Source organism: Corvus kubaryi, unplaced genomic scaffold, assembly GCF_017639235.1.
Source record: "Corvus kubaryi isolate FWS band 111438036 unplaced genomic scaffold, C.kubaryi_AGA036_p1.0 69, whole genome shotgun sequence".
Classification (NCBI taxonomy): domain Eukaryota; kingdom Metazoa; phylum Chordata; class Aves; order Passeriformes; family Corvidae; genus Corvus; species Corvus kubaryi.
In genome coordinates, this window is record NW_024582057.1 from 3,420,619 (window position 1) to 3,437,564 (window position 16,946).

A 16,946-nucleotide genomic window follows, 5' to 3' on the forward strand; every position below is an offset into this window, starting at 1 on the left:
TCTTTCAAGGAAAGTTTAAGCAGCAAGCTTAGGTCGATCCTGGAAAACATCAGTCTGAGATATAAATGCTTCCGAAAGTTATGACTGTGTGAAATGGAATTATAATTGAGAGCATTTTGCAAACCTTAGCTGTAGGCTCTGGTTGAATGAAGTGCTACTCGAGTTCCAATATTGCAGAGTGATTATGAGTGAGTGATCATTCCATGATGCGGGAGAAAATTGAATTTTCAACAGTGCTGAAACTAGGACCTTAAACTGGGTGTGTGCTGTTTGTCCTACTGGAGAACACATATAAGGGTAAATCTGGGCCACACTTCTTTCCAAGTTAGGAGTATGTTACCCAACTTTATGTAGATTGCTGAATCTGTTGGCGTGGAAAGTCATCTTGAGTTACACCTTCAGCTTATTTGTGACCTGCACATAGTAACCACTGACCAAAAATGTAACCGAAGCCATCTTGAAATTACATTTATATTATGTTATGTATGGAAGAGTAAAGAGGAAAGAAAGAAAGAAAACTTTCCAAACTCATTTTGGTTTTTTCCCAATGGTTTTTACTTTTTCTCAGCTTCAGGACCTTTTTAAAATCTCCCCCAACCCATTCCCAAATGTACTAAACAGGATAAATCTGCCTGCCTCATGGTTCTGCCTCCACCCTTATCAAATTCTACCCAAAGCCTTATGCTTGATTTTGTCTGCAGCCAAACACCTTTGCCTTGTGCTGTGTGGGCAGTATAAATGTGAGCAACCTCTGGTGCTACTCTGCCTCGGTCGCAACTGTTGTCCCAAAATCTTGCATGCAGGTTTACACTGCTGAGCCTTCCCTCCTCAGTGGTTTGGTGCAAGTGGTGGAAGAGGGGAAAGCAGAGGGAAGAAGGAAAACTGGAATCAGCAATGAAGCATCTGAGATGCAGCACAGGGTAGTTTGGAAAAAGTAATACTGCTTGCGCTAGCAGGCAGGATGATTTGACTTAAGATGATGTAGGTGTGCATCCTACAGTAAACATTTACCATAATGCTGCTGCTTGCCCTGCTCTTTTGCAATAGCATTTCTGAGTGCTCTGAAATGGCTATGGCATAATGGTTCTTTACTTTTCTCAAAGAAAAAGGCAAAAGGGAGACAGCGTGGCAGCAGAGATGTTGATGCTGGTTTTGTATTAATTCTCTTTTTTCCCTGAACAGTGCCCTGTTGAATTGTAGGTGGTCTTTGGGCCATTTCTTCACTCTTTCCACTGATGATTTATTTCTGTGCTTTGAGAGTATTTATGATGTGTCTTTTATTGTTCCTCATCCATTTGGCTGCTTTTTATGCTGCAGTTTGTATAATCCTTTTTTTTTTTTTGACTGGAGTGTGAAATGTGCTAGTCATCTTAAAGCATACAAAACCAGAATGGAGTATAAAATATGGATGGCCTCAGACTGGAAGAATAATGTGTCTGGAACTTTCTGTGCAGTTGCTGGCTCCAGCCCCAAACAACCCCTGCCTCCCTTTGGTTTTTATATGAACTTTATTACCTGTAGTGAAATTAATAATGTTACTGTGCTCCTTTTAAATACTAACTTCATTCAAGGTGTTGTGCAGATATTAGGTAATTGATATTTCACCTCCAGAAAGGATAGGTATTTTGTCTTTCTGATTGTCAGTACCCCAACTTTGACACTGGTTTTGTTTATATCTGGTATGAACCAAATGTGGGACTGGTATTGGGTGAGGCGTGTGGGCTTTTACAGAGCTGGGCAACTCTCATCTCCCCAGCCACTGGGTAATGACCAGGGCACAGATGCGTGTCAAGGAGGTAGCTTGGAGTGCTCTGAGGAGAGAAGGGAATGAAACTCAAGGAGGAGAGCAAACTGAATCGTAGGGAAGGCTGTTGCAAGTAGCAGAATATGGCCTGTGAATGAACTAAGCTGGCAAAACAGTGGTGTGTGCCTCTGTTTAGAGGGAGGCATACAAGAGAGCGACAATTCTGCTCTGGTGCCCAGGTGCCTGGAGCTGTCATGTCCCCTGTGTGCCCAGCCTGGTAGCACATTTGATATGAGCTGCCCACAGCATTCCTAATCTACTCCTGTGTTTCCCTTTCCTTTCTTCTGCTGCCTGGCACACGTGAACCCCAGGAGGCTGCGAGCTCGACCTGGCCTGCTTCGTCCAGCTGATCAACGAGATGGGGGGGATGCAGCAAGTGACTGACCTCAAGAAATGGAACAAGCTGGCAGACATGCTGCGCATCCCCAAAACTGCACAGGACAGGCTGGCCAAGCTGCAAGAAGCCTACTGCCAGTACTTGCTCTCCTACGACTCCCTCTCCCCCGAGGAGCACAAGAAACTGGAGAAGGAGGTCTTGCTGGAAAAGGAAATCCTGGAGAAGAGGAAAGGACCTTTGGAGGGACATTCAGAGAATGCCTACAAGTTCCATTCCTTGCCCCGGTTTGAGCCCAAAAATGGACTCATCAATGGCGTGGTTCACAAAAATGGCTTCCGCAACAAGTTAAAAGAGGTCGATGTCCCACTGAAGACAGGCAGGCGGCGGCTCTTTGCTCAGGAAAAGGAGACCACGAAGGAGGACGAGGAGGAGGAGGAGGGAGTCCTTAGCGACTTACACAAGTGTATATACAAGGTAATGAGGCTGGCACTGCCCGGTCTGTTTTGCAGAGCCGATGATGCTGTTGTGTGGGTGGCGTCCAGATGCACACCCAGCTGTCTGAGGGGAGCTGCTGGGCTGCAGTGGCATCCCCAAGGCAGCAGTTATCATGGTTATTATGGCCGGGCAGTCTGGTGGCTTTATCTGATCTGCCTGGCTCTTGTGGGATGTCTGGAAAAGCTGGGAGGCATTATTGTCATAACAAGATGCACTGGGCTCTGCCCCCCCCTTCACCTCCTTGTGAGAGGTTCCCTGAGTATCTCTGCCCAATTAGCCTTGCAGGCACAGATTTTATTTTCATTTTCTAGCGACATTTAAAGTAATGTTCTGCTTTCTCATTCCTGCTTCTTGCAAATCTCTTGTTGAGTGAAGTAGTGCTGCGCATCGAAATTAACATCACTAGAAATACTACTACATTTAGAAAGGGCAAATTGAAATGCAAACAATATTTTCATCCACAATGCCAGACTTTGCTCAGCACTAACAGTCACATGGACACTTAGTCCTGCACATATCAAGTACATCCATTTACAAAGGAATGCTGACTCTTTAACTGTATTTTATTTGGCAGTCTCCTGCTCTGGAGCAGGACTTGGCACTGCAACTCACAGTGCAGTTTTGAGTTGTGTTGAATGGCGTAGCCGTGCTCGGAGAGAAATATAGCATTGAGTGTCCGTGCCCAGTAAAGGAATATGGTGTTCTTCCCCTTCCAATCTTGCTTCCATCACCAGGAAATTAAGCCAGATAGGCCAAAATGACTTATTGTTAAGCTATTTAGGGACTGCATGAGCTCACGACTTGGGCTTTGAAAGCTTGCTTCAGTTTTCTTTTGCAGCCTGTTATGATTTGTCAGCCCCAAAATTGTTTTTCTTGGGGACTCTGGCCTCAATCCCACCTTTGAAAAGCAACCTCTTTGCCATGCTGCCATGGAGAGAGGCTTGTCTAATGACAGCAGCTTTTGTAAATAGTGAAGTGGCATTTCTGTCCTTAATATCCTGTGCTCAATGATGGTTAAATGAAAAACTTGATACACCTTACCCTGACTGCTGCATGAACAACCTCAAACTTAGTGGGGGAATGCCTTTTTCTTCTTTTCCAGTGCAAGTCCCACTTTAAAGTTCAGTGGATACAAAGTCACTCAGGAAACAAGATTGGGATTTGTGAGAAGTATCCCAATCTGATTTAGAAAATAAAAAAAACCAAGCAATCAAAGTGTAGCTGGTATAACCAGTCTGAGTCTGCTGAGTACCAGGCCTTTACCCCAAAAGACTGAGAACTCCCAGAATTTCTGCTCTGTCCCCAAAAAAGCACTGGCAGTACTGGCAGCATCAGACCCTGTCTGAGTCTGACAATACCAGGTAGAAATACTTTTGTCCTGAGCACAGAGGCTGTTAGAGAGGAGCATCACTGAGCCCATGGGCCAGGGCTCTCCCTGCCCACCAAAGCAGCTGCAGCATATGGAGCCACTCAGAAAATGCTTTGGGTTGCCCACTGTGGTACCGGCAGCTTCTTGGACACTGGGGCTTGCCTATGTCGATCCCAGCTCATGTTCTCTGTAGGGCAGAGACTGGGAACTGCTGTCACAGGTGATGGACTGGGGATAAGGCAGGGGTAAGCAAATCTCTGGTGGATTCTGGAGAGATCCCTGCCATGGAATGCACTGTGGGATGCCTGGTCCGCCTGAGTGCAGAGAGAGGAATGAAGCTTCATTTTCACAGCACTCAGGGGAAAGCCCTGTAGGAGGACTGATGCATTAATAGTGGTTATGTCACTTAGAGCAAGCCTCAAGACACAGAAATTATGCCTCAAGCTTGATGCACCAGAGTAGCCCACAAAATGTAAAATTGCTGTATTTCATCACTAGGCTTAAAAGACTGAGGAAGGTGGTGCTGGTGCCAGTTGTAAGCAGAGGGTGCTTCATGGCATTTAATGAAACAAGCCTTTTAATCCTGTGTGTGTGGATGGGGGAGTGTTCTTCAGCTAGTAACATGTTCCTGAGAAAATTCAAAATTTGATTACCAGAACCTGCCCTCATGTTACAGTTTCCACAGATGATGGGATTGTAATGGTTCCTTTCTAAAGCACACTGCTAATTCTAATTAAAAATAAAAAACACATTAAAAAAAAAAAACAAACAAACAAAAAAAAAACACCAAAAAACTCATGTATGTGAAAAATTCCCAGGTCAATATCTCGAAGGCTGGAGGGAGCACATCATAATCACATGGCTGTAGTCCAGTTTAGGCCATAAAGTCTGTTCTTCAGACTACGAAGAGGCCATACATTTAGGGTTTCTCTCAGTAATTGCTGCAGTCAGCACATGCTTGAGCTGTTTTTAGCAAGAGACATCCAGTCTTCCAGGAGCAGTTACCGCCATATCACATGTCAAGGTTAGAGTAAATCTCCCCTGTGTTCAGCTGACCCTCTGCCAGGACTCCCAAATTGTTTTCAGTGTCTCTCTTTCCCAGGCTGTGAGGCCTGCTGTGCTTTTAAGTGTGTGCTGCAGGCTGCTGTGCTTGCTTGCTTTGCTCCTAAATAAGTGGCTTTTCTACCTGACGATTAAAATGTCATTTATAAGTGTGTGAAGTAAACTGCTGACATCAGAGAAGGATCTGATGCAAGATTTTCACTCTTCTTTGCCCAGTTTTAGCTCTGAAAATATTTTAAAAATCTGTGCTGGTGCTGACTGAAAGCAGCATTTGTTTCCATACAGAACAAACTGAAGGCTTATTAGAAGTCCCATTAGAGGAACACACAGAAGAAATCACAGTGCGAGTTTTGCCAGCCCTCCCATAAAACCATCATGGAAATCCTATGCTGAGCTTTCTTCAGGCAGGGACTTGGCATTTTCATACTCCACTTAATAGGAGCCACTCCTTCCTACCTGTGACTATTGTGAAATCTCTGGTTTCAGTTCATATTTATGTTTGCTTTAAATGTCTTAACACTCATAGTGTTGCAGTGTCCTTCTCTCAGCCTTGGTGGTGGTGGTGATGCGCTCCCTGGGTTGGCTCTCATGGCCCCTCATCAGACGTGAGAAGAATCGGGGGAGGAAGTAGGAATTTCTTTTCTTACACGTTCCTCTCTTCTTGTCACAGCAACAGAGACTCTGCTTTGTAGCTTAAAGCTCCCAGGACAGTTGTTGAACTGCTGAGATATTTATTTCTCAGGGTGTTGCAAAGGGTGTGTTGCTCCTCAGCAATTCATTTTGTATTCTGGTTAGAATGCTCCATTACAGCATTTTCAATTATTTTCTGTGTTGGCATCAGAAAATGTTATGGGATCCCTCAGATTAAAGGAAACAAACAAACTGCACAAACAGACAACAAAATCCCCTCAGCCATTCAATTTGGTTTTCAGTTTTTAGGAGACTAAAAAGATACCAAACTCTTGGCAGAGGAGGAAATGGGTAGATGCAATTTTAAAGGGTTAAACTGTTCTGGTTTTCCACTTTCTCTTTTCTTGCTTGCTATATATTTCTATTTTCTTTCTTGTATATCTGAAAAATGGAAAGGCATGGTTAATCTTGGAAGATGAGGCCTTATTTTTGTTTCTCTGCATAAGATGAGAGGAAGAGGCAACTAACTGAAAGGAGGCAGCTGCTGCAGTGTTGGTTTGCACGCGGTGGAGGCAGTGCCCAAGCGCGGTGACTTGGTGCGGGGCCTGTGCTTTACGAGAGGTTTTGTTGTAAAAGGCTGCCTCAATAAACCATTCACGAGGGCATTAAAAGATGAAGGAAATTGCTTATTGGATCACAGAGAATCCAGCTCTGAAGTTTATGGGAATCAGAGTGCCCCAGGCCCTGGGCATTTCACAAACTTTTTTTGCTAAAGCTAATTATGCAGCATTCAATTTAAAAAGTGACAACGTTGCAACCGTATGAGCATGGCGGAGTGATAGACTTGGCCTCTGGGGGAAAGCTGCTTTTATAGTTCTTTCAAGTTTACTCTTGGACATAGTTATTAAATAAATTAAACACCAAAAAAAGGCTGAGGTGCTTTGGCAGATCTGTCTCATAATTGAAAAACTAGAAAGGTAACAGTCCAAATAATAAAAATCATTTATGTAGAGTTTTTAAGTCTGTGGTTGCTCAGATGAGCCGTCAGGGGGCACAGCGGGAAGGAGCAGTGGATCTGGTGAGGGAGCAAAGACATTTTGTACTCCACGTTTGCAGGGTGCTGCTGGTCTCTGCCTGCAGCAGTGCCCTCAGACCTCGTGTGGTGCCTGCCAGCTCTCGTGGCACTCAGCTTCCCAGCGTCTTCCTTCTGCCCTGGAGCAGAGGAGGCAACAGAGGTGTTCCTGTCTGGGCACACCAGGATGTCAGGGCTGAAAGGAGCAAGTGGGTTGGGTTCTCATGCTCCTTCCTCCAAAGCCATCTGCTTCCCAGCTTCTGGTGGTGTAGGTGTGCAGGAAGGTGGGTGTCTGGAAACTTCGGGGTAGCTCAAGCAGAAAACCAAGTCAGATCCTCTTCTTGTACAGCTCCTGCAGCAGTGCCAAGAAAGAATGCACTCATTCAGCAATTTTACTGTGTTTTATTTTTCTGAACCTTGTAATAGCAGGTTCTTTGGCATTTGAACTGCTTCTGTTGAATTGAGCATAACTAGTTTTTGAAAGCAGGTGATTACAGTAGTGCTGGCAAACTCTGCTTTTTGTGTCCCTATTCCACCATATACAGCATTTGATGCTGAGCATTTCTGTGAATTTTCTAAGTATTTTTCACCTGCTGCTTGTACATAAAGAGCATGGCCACATGGTCCCTGGATAATGTATTGGATTTCATTGGCTGCCCACTGCATTCCTTGCAACCTGTCATAGGAAGCTGGGCCATGTCCATCCTCTGTATTTATCAAACGCTGAGCGTTGTGCTGGACAAAGCAGTGCTCTTTCTGGGAACATTCAGTTGGCCTTTTTACATGGTGGCTTGGTGAGTTCATGCAATTGAATTTCTGTATCTTCTGGGGTATTTTCTCTCAGCAACAAAATGAGCTTTAGACCCATATCTCTTCTGGAGACATTGTCCTCTTTCCCTCTGTTGTCATCTGGGATTGAGCCTGTAAGGAAAAGAATGAGGACATGGTGGGGGGATGTAGGTCTGTTTTTTCATTTTCACTTTTAATTTTATTGTATTTTTCCACAGGGTAGGTCTGTTTCTTTAACAACCTTCTACCGAACAGCAAGAAATATCATGAATATGTGCTTCACAAAGGAGCCTACAGTAGCTGAAGTAGAGGTGAGGCCAGCTCAAGGCATGGTAAAAGTTTTTATTTCAGGGCACTGAGTATGGGGATTCAGGATAGTTGACTTTCAAGCATTTCTGTAATCAGTTTAAGGCTGTCTCGTTTGGAATTAAAAAAAAAAAAGTTAAATAGACATGGTGATGATTCTTCCTTTTTAAAAATTTTTTTAACATTTTTAATAAAGGTGTTGATGAACTGAGGAAGAGAAAGAATTCTTAATCTGACATATGCTGAAACACAGAAACCAAGAGGATCTAAATTTTGCCTTCCTAATTTATTGTTACTTTTAATTATTTATATTCTTAGTTTTAAGCAATATTTTGTGTTGAATTGCATTGAGGTCATGAAAGCCTTGTAAATTTCTGGAGTTTATATTTTAATGAGAGATACCTTGTTCAGCGAATAAAAAAATGCACTACTGCTTTCTCTTACCACAGCAAGAATACTGGCGGATAGTGGAACAGAAAGATTGCCATGTAGCAGTGCATTGTGGAAAAGTAGATACCAACACCCACGGGAGTGGTTTTCCTGTGGGAAAATCTGAACCATTTTCAAGGTAAGATCCCCAAACCCACCTTCTTTGTTGCCTCACTCCTGAGCAGAGCCCAGCAGGGCAGCTTGGCACTGGTTGTGTTGGCACTGGGAATGTGCACTGACACTGTCTGCTTCTGTGTCACCCCTCCAACAGGCATGGGTGGAACCTCACAGTCCTTCCTAATAATACAGGATCCATCCTGCGACATCTTGGTGCTGTGCCTGGTAAGCAAGTCCCTTCTTGGTGTTTCAGCTGGTGCAAGTGTGCTCTGAATGTGGTGCTGTGGGCACCAAAGGCTTCACCCTCTTTCTGGTCCCCTGTTCCCCAGCTGACTGAGCAGATGTGCAATTGTATGTAGCAGGTGTTATTTAAAGGGGTGAAGGCAGTCATGCAGATAAAGGATTAGTGAATAGTTGAGACTCTATTCCTGGGAGGAAGCAGTTGTACCTGCAGTATCCCTGGCTGTTCTTGCCAGGGTATCGTGTTCTTTTGTGTCAGGACAGAGCTGTGCAACTTCCATACTTGCAAAATGTAGTCTGCAGCACTGGGAAAAGCAGCACACACATTTTCTAAATGAATTGTCACAAGCTCTCCAGCTGCATATACACCATTGCAATTTACTGGTAAGAAACATGGAAAGCACAGTGGAATCTCCTGTTGAGCCTGAACAAACCAGTGGGAAACAGGATACCTGTTAAAAAATTACATGTATGCCTGACAACATGAAGCAACCTCCTCTGATCAATGGCAATGAGCTTCAGTTACAGGTATTTGTAAATTCTCCAAAGAATATCAATTTTGTACAGCAATTGGAAAACAAATATGTTCAAGGGCACTGCAGTTGACCAGTAGATATTTTCTTAGTGGAAAACACTGACTTTGTTTAATTACTCCCTGTGAATTATTCGCACTGATAGGAAGACTTAAAACTTGAAGGGTCAGCTTACAGGGAGAATAAGATTTTTGACTTAAATGTCCTCTCAAACTGTCTTTTACTGAACAAACTGAAGTTACTCAAAACTCATTTTTCCATCTCTTTGTTTTAGGAGTGACAATTCCTTGGCTAAATATTGGCATGGTCTTTTCTACCTCATGCTGGTCTCGAGACCAAAATCACCTTCCATACATTGACTACTTACACACTGGTGCTGATTGCATTTGGTAGGTATTCCCATGGTTTGTTTTCTTCACGTTCCCTGCGGTGGCTGCCTGTAGGCTGGTATTAGTAGCAGCTTGTGTAGTACTTCTACATGAGGGGATCTCACCTAGAAGGTCCAGTGTGTGTGTGTGTGGTGCCAGTTTTAATGGGAAAATGTGGTATAAACTTAGGAGATGAAAACCTGTTTCCTGGAGGATAAGTTTCACTTGGCCTTCCATGGTCTGTTCTGGTGTCTTGATGTGGACATCACCAGTCAGCTGCTGTCATATTTTGTAGACACATTATGCAAATACACTCAGCAGTCAGCTTATGAATGGTTTTGAACGTGGTGAATCCTACCTGAATTCAGTGTATATGTGCTCCTGCAGACGATGATGATTTAGTTTGCACTGCGAGACAATGGAGGCATCAGAGAAAGCAGATGTTGCTGGCAGGTCATGTGCCTTTCTGCCAGGCTCCTGTGATACTGGTGTTACTACCAGTGAGGCATCATCAGTAGGAACAATGAATGATAAGCTATGTGATTGTGTCTTGATCAGAGAAAATGCAATAAATAGAACAGAAGAGTTACTGAAATAATGTCCCCTCCTTGCAATGGTGAGAATCTGGCTCCCTTTAACCAGTTCCAGTGGTTCCCTTGTTGAGCTCGGATCTCTCTGAGCCTTTGACTCCTCATGTGGTGTGACAGGAGGAGGTCTGCAGGGCCACCTTTACACCCAGAAGTTCCCATGGTGGCAGTGGCATCATGAACTGCTCTTTATGAACATGCAAAGTGTGTTCTCACACATTTCTCAGATGCTGCTGAGGTCAGGGTTGCTGATCCAGCTGTCACTGGGAAAGCACATGGCCCAACAAAAAGGATTTGAGATCTGGAGAAAACCATTGAAGCAGAATCTCCTCTCTCTAAATGTGTTCAGTTGAAGAAATGGTCTGTATGTGATCATTTCAAGGGTTAAAGGTAACTGCTGGATTATGCTGCAGACCTGAGAGTTTGTCAGTTTCTGTCATGGGCATTTCATGGCTCTTCTCCCTGTTCTGTGAATCAGGAATCTGTAATCTTTTATAATAATATACTATCAGGACAAATTGCTGAGCAAGCTGTGTTGTCCTCAACCTTAGGTGAGTCTGTTTCTGTCTATGACATTAATCTAGTCTTAAAATTACAGTAGATTCCAAACAGAAGGCATTCAATAATCCCCTAATTAAGTTCTGAGGCCACTCTTCGTACTGTGTGTGTCAAAAGATGTGACTCTAGGATTGAACAGGCTTGAATGCAGACAGCTCAAATTTTAGGAAAGGCTAATATTCCTGTTTTTCCAATCCAAGAAGAATAAAAGTAAAGAAGCCATTTGCTTTTTCTTGTTGGACTTACGCAGATGAGTACATAGCTTAAGGCATGTTTGTGATGATTGCGTTAATGAAACAGGGATAATAGGCAGGAGTAACTCATAAGAAGGAAGTGAAACTCCTTTGTCTGTTGAAGCTATTCTTTAGCAAGGCTGCCAGCCTGAAGTGTCAGGCTAGTATTCATTAGCTCATTACAACTTTTAATAGTGCAATAAAGCACCCAACTGTGTTAGGAGAAGATGAATTTAATATCTGCAGGTCTGGTGTAGTACCTGGACAAAGCCCTGACAGCTTTGCCTTCAGTTGCTGCTTTGGTGACAACAAAGCAGCCACTGGGCTCAGCACCTCTCCTCTCTCTTGCCAAGTCCATCCACCACCCAGAAATCTTCTCCTCCAAGGACAGATCCCTGTGGTGCTCAAATCATTTCACTTACTGCAGATTGCTCAGCTCACTTTCTAATCTCTCAGGTTTTACCTCCTGGAGATTAAACAGGGGAGAACTCAATTTGCATGCAGGGCAGAGGTCAGTTACCTAACCTTTTTATTCTGGAGGGATCCTCAGTGCCCATTAAAAGAGAGAAGGAAATCATCTTCTGCCCAAGACACTCAGAAGTCTATACTGGCTGCTAACTTCCCATTTTTATAGGTACATCAGGAATTGCAGATGAGTGCATTTGCAGCATACACCAGTTGAAAAGGATCTCATTCCCCTCAGTCCTGCTCAAGTATTCAGATAGTTCCATGCACTGCCCCTCCTCTTCACACGTCTTTCCCAAGCATTTTCCTGTGCGTGTCTTGTGAGGGATTGCATGCTTGAGTCTTTTGTCTGTTCCAGCCGTATTTTCTGACTCTAGAAGAGAAGAGTGGGTTCTGCCATGATCTGGGTTCAAATTTAAAATCCCTATTTCAAATTTTCATCCCTATTTCAAATCTGTTATTATAGTGTGACTAGAGTGATCCCCCACACGTGGGGAGCTGTACTGAAGCTGTCACTTTAGCAACACAGGCACTGTAAAGTATTTGAGACATGGCATTTAAAATTGCTGTTGGGACTTGATCCTTACTTATCAAGACAAAGTTCTTCTACTTCACCTCTCTCTAACCCTGGGATTTCTTAGCAAGGTCCTGATAACTGTCAATATATGTGTAAGGAGTTGGTCTTCATACACCTCGGCAACCAGCCTATTAGGGCTCTTATTGTGGCTGTAATTAGCTGTACGAGCAGATAATGTCATGTCTTCTGCCTCTTGGCTTGAAGATCAACAAACACAAATCAAAGTCATCATCAGTACAGTGAACAGTAATGAGGTATTCAAATCCTAGGAAGTGCAGCCTCCTACAAACTCATCAGTCAGGATAACTCTGCATGATGCACACGGACTTAGTGCACATTATAAGCAAGTACCCTGACAAGGGCTGTGAGGCCAGCAGAACACTTCCTGAAGTTGCTGGAGAGTTCAGATGAATGGCAGAAAGACTACTGGTTCCCCAAAATCTTTCTAGCTTCATTCTCTTGTTCCAAGTTTGGAAAAACGATTCCCTCTATGTGTGTGTGTGTCTGGCATGGGGGCAAATGGACTCCAGGTTGAGGTCTCATTGCCAAAGTGAACAGGGTAGTCATGAAAAAGCTGGAGATGCTTTTTACTTGCCTGAGCATAGCAAACCTAAATAAACTAACGTCACAAATAAAGCAGAGCATGGCAGCAACTCCAGACAGGTTTGGGAATCCCAGGATTAGCACTGTGTTTCCCACTGAGCTGTGCTGCTCAGTTTGCAGTCATCAAGTACGAACTGCCAGATTTTGGGAGCAGGTACCTTCTGGGTGGACATAAACCATCACCCTCAGACAGGCTGCAGGCAAGAGCAGTGATCAGTTGTCACCGTATCGCCTCCCCGTATCCATATATAAAAGGTCTATATAAAAAATAGTTCTGTGGATGTGTGGCTCTAAGACTCGAGACTCCTATGTTACTTCTTGTCACTTCTGCTGAGGGAGCAGTGCTGGCAGTGAGCACAAGAGGACAGCTGCTTCCTTGGCTTCTAAGGAGAGGAGGATTTGCAACTTGGCAGATGCCCAGCAGAGTTTGAAACCTCTCCTGCCACTTTGGCTGCTCTTAGTCAGGTCTTTTGTTGCAACCGAGAGGAGGGATGTGGGATTTGTTCAGTAAGTAAGGCAAGAAGGTCTTAGGCAACTTCATGTACTAACAGTAATAGGGGATTTGTGGTTCCTTGACTGTTACAGAGAATGTTGTTAAATGTGAAGATCCTTTGGTTGATGCACAGATAATAAATGCAGCCTTTTATGGTAAAGATGACAACATATATTGGTGCTCACAAGATGCAAACTTCTGCCCATAGTTAGCTGGTTTGGTGCTGTTAAAATGAAGAGCAATCTATTGCTGGTTTCTCTCCTCTGACTACAGAGCGCTGAGTTTTCTCATTTCTGTTTTGGGAATTTTGTGTCCTTTGATACTTGCTGAACATGATCAGACTGAGTCTGAATAAACAACTTCCATTCAATCCTCAGTGTTTTACCAAAAGAACTGTGTGTGAAAGCCTGTGTGTGATTTTTTTCTTCTAATCAATGTGCTGATCTGAATTGCCTGGTACTGTGTAGCTGTGGACCATTATTTACTCCACAGTAAATCTTTCTCTTTTCCTCTGACAAAACAACAGGTATTGCATTCCTGCTGCGGAGGAGAACAAACTTGATGATGTGGTACATACCCTGCTGCAAGCCAATGGCACTCCAGGGCTGGAAATGCTTGAAAGTAATGTCATGGTAGGTTAACACTGGGAGAGGCATTCCCATGTGAGAACCCAAGGCTAATCAGGAGGCTGGTTGGTTGGGGATTTATTTTGGTTTTGTCTTACACCGCAGTGATGCAGAGTGGGCTACTGTCTGTTTGCAGTGTTTACCCACATAGTATTTCTCTAACAAGGCTGTTATTGTGTGTTAATATAAAAATAAACATGACAGTGCAATAAATGTCCATTTTTAATACTGTCTATAATGTATTTAGCCTCAAAAAGGGAGTGGGATTTCATCAATTCATCTGCCATGACTGACGTTTTATGATGCCAGCCAGCATGGATAGGAGAAGCCTAATACTTAAGTATTTTTGGGTCCTTTGTTTATCTTGTGGATAACAATTTCTATTTAGTGCATTTCAGTATAATTTGGGAGCCCATAACAAAAATCCCTCCCTTGGCTACCCATGTTAACATCTCACAGAAGTGCAGTAGCACAATGGATTCAGTGCCAAGTCAGAAAAGATTGGATGGAAAGCTGAATGACTTGCATTGCATTCTGTAGTAGTAGACAGTGTTCTGTCAATGGGCAGATGTTGGTTTGAGGAGAGCCACTTCTGCAATTGTCACTCCAAATGCTGAGGAATGGGAGAGGGAAAGCAACCGGAGCAGAGCTGTTGGCAGAGCACACTTTGCTCCATGAGCAGTAGCATGTGGCAGCACCCAGCCAGGAAGAGGATCAGAGAATTGTAAAACAAAGTTCCAATTGATTGTTTTTCTCTCTCTCTTTTTTTTTTTCCCTCTGTCTTTCTAGATCTCCCCAGAGATCTTGTGTAAGGAGGGGATCAGGGTGCACCGTACTGTACAGCAGAGCGGGCAGTTTGTTGTCTGTTTTCCGGGATCCTTTGTGTCCAAAGTGTGTTGTGGCTATAGTGTTTCCGAATCGGTGCACTTTGCTACCACCCAGTGGACAAGTATGGGCTTTAAAACAGCCAAGGTAAGTTGAGAAAAGGAGTTAGAATGGATTCATGGCCCTGCCATCTAAAAGGACAGCAAAGCAGACATTCCAGGATTGGTAGCATTGTGAGACTAGTGCAACTACATCTGTTTTTCTGGACTACTAAATAAACAAAAGAAAGGAAAACGTTCTGCAAGGCATAAGACGATCCAGTGTTTTCAGAAAAGTGACTGAGTTGTTCACTGACAGTTAAAGACTTGTGTATATATAAAAAAATTCAGAAGACTGTTATGCCTGCAGACCAGTTTGCAAGGAAGCTTTTCAAAAATCCCGTCAGAGCTAATGATTATACATTGTATTATGCTTACTAATTTTTTTTTTAAGTGATGTTTTCTAGAACCATTAGAATCTCAGGTGCAAATATCTCAATAACTGTGCTTGTTAGCTCCTATGGTAGGCAGAGTCAGTTAACACTCACAGCTGTACTGCTTGTTTTTCTCTGCTCCTTCCTTCAGGAAAAGCTGTTGATCAGGGCAATTTCAATTTTAATCAACTTGAAAATCCTTAGGTTCACTGACCAGCCCATCCAATACCAGATGTAAATAAATAACCTTCCCATTCCCTTTTCACACACCTGACCAAGGCAGGTTGCCTGCAGAAGTAGGTGAATGGTCCAGTCATCATGATTCTGGCTACATTTCTGTGTTCTTGGACAAAGAATATACGTCACTAATTGTGTTCCCAACCTTCTGAAATACACTCTGGGTTACAGATACTATTTTGGTAGTGTTTTATAGCTAAGCCACTAGTAAATGATCCTTTACAGCTTCAGACCAAGTTACTAAGTAATTAACTGTAATATGTCCACAGTTAGGGATTGCTTCTTTAGGGTAAATGGAATTCTTCCAGCCTGGTTATACTAACTGTATATTAACTTAGTTTGAAATAAAAGGTTATTTTATTACATATTTATTTTGGGGGAAGGTGGGGATTGTGTATATCTTTAAGTAAGGCATAAGAATCCTGAGCTAACCTTTCCTGTGTGAACGTACATGATTATATTAACTCCATATGCTGTATTTATCGCTCTGCTGAACACTTGTTTGATTTCATGAAAATGCTACTCCTGTAAGAGACAGAAATCACTATGCAGCAATTAAACAGCTCTTGGTGCCTCAAATTTTGAAGAACAGTTTCTTTTGATTAATTTTTAAGAGCTTTGCACTGGGTAAATATAAGATGACTGAAAATCCAGCAGATTACAGTCTATGGTAACCTACCTTGGAAATTGAAGTCACAGCTCTCACAAACTTTACAAAACCACAGATAACAAGTTGATATCAAAATAACTTTTAAAACATCTACTGCGTTGTTCTTTTCTCTTTTTTTTTTTTTTCCCTTCCCTTTCTGTCCTCAAACTATCTTATGTTCTTAATTCCCTTTAATTTTGGAAATTATTCTTTCATTCCTCCACTTTGACAAGGCACTTTGCCAAAAGGCTAGCCAGGATTTTGCTTTCCAGAGGTGGTGAGATGTTCTGTGTAATGGGCAAGATTCCCCTTTTGGACTGTTAAAGAAACTCTCTGATAAACAACTGTATCTTCTGTCTGTTCGTTCTCCACAGCAATACCGACAGTTTTTAGCATTTGATAAATTAACTTTGTTTTCATCCTGTGATACTGTGACCTGATTTTTTTTATAGTGACTCTCTTTATATTACTAAAATGATGTTGTTTCATTTCTGTATTGAATGACTGCTCAATCTCCTTTAATACATGGAAAAATGAAATTCTGCATTTGAAATTGCATTGATTTCAGTCTTACAAGCCCTTTGGAAAATTGTTGGAATAAAAGAGTTTATATAAACACCTGTGTAAAGGGACAGTCAGGTTTAACCTAGACCATACTTGGAACAAGCTTGCTGGTTTTTAAAAAGCACCCTAAGAGCTCTTGAAATTTTAAGGTAAGGATGAGATGAAGATTTAAAGTTGTGGAAGATCGTGTGTTTGGAGTGGCAAAGGGACAACTCCATAGCTTCAAATAAGGCATTGGGCAAAGTCAGTGAAACTCATTTAGGAAACTGAAGTACAGAATGTTGGACTAAATGAAGACACTCTGGGTTAGAGGTTTGGAAATGAGAGGGGATGTCTGGTTTTAAAGGAGGGCTTTGGTGCTATAGGGCCTACTGGAAATTTGGTGGGAAGAGACTCAGCTGGTACTGTAATACAAGAGGAAGAAGTACACAGGAAAGATGGAGTTAGTCTTCCAGTTGGAGCAGCACTGCTGCACACACAGGAGAGGTTACTGTCCATAAGCCAGG

General features: G+C 42.9%; 1 protein-coding gene across 2 annotated transcripts in view; it reads left to right on the forward strand.

Annotated features, from left to right (window-relative positions):
* JARID2 (jumonji and AT-rich interaction domain containing 2) overlaps positions 1-16,946 on the forward strand; it is a 213,795-nt gene that overhangs the window by 187,273 nt on the left and 9,576 nt on the right. For both annotated transcript variants that reach the window (XM_042049152.1, XM_042049151.1), the window contains exons 8-14: positions 2,116-2,615; positions 7,777-7,869; positions 8,314-8,432; positions 8,565-8,635; positions 9,458-9,572; positions 13,594-13,699; positions 14,483-14,665. In XM_042049152.1, the coding sequence (XP_041905086.1) occupies positions 2,116-2,615; positions 7,777-7,869; positions 8,314-8,432; positions 8,565-8,635; positions 9,458-9,572; positions 13,594-13,699; positions 14,483-14,665 (1,187 nt within the window). The remainder of the gene's footprint in view (positions 1-2,115; positions 2,616-7,776; positions 7,870-8,313; positions 8,433-8,564; positions 8,636-9,457; positions 9,573-13,593; positions 13,700-14,482; positions 14,666-16,946) is intronic.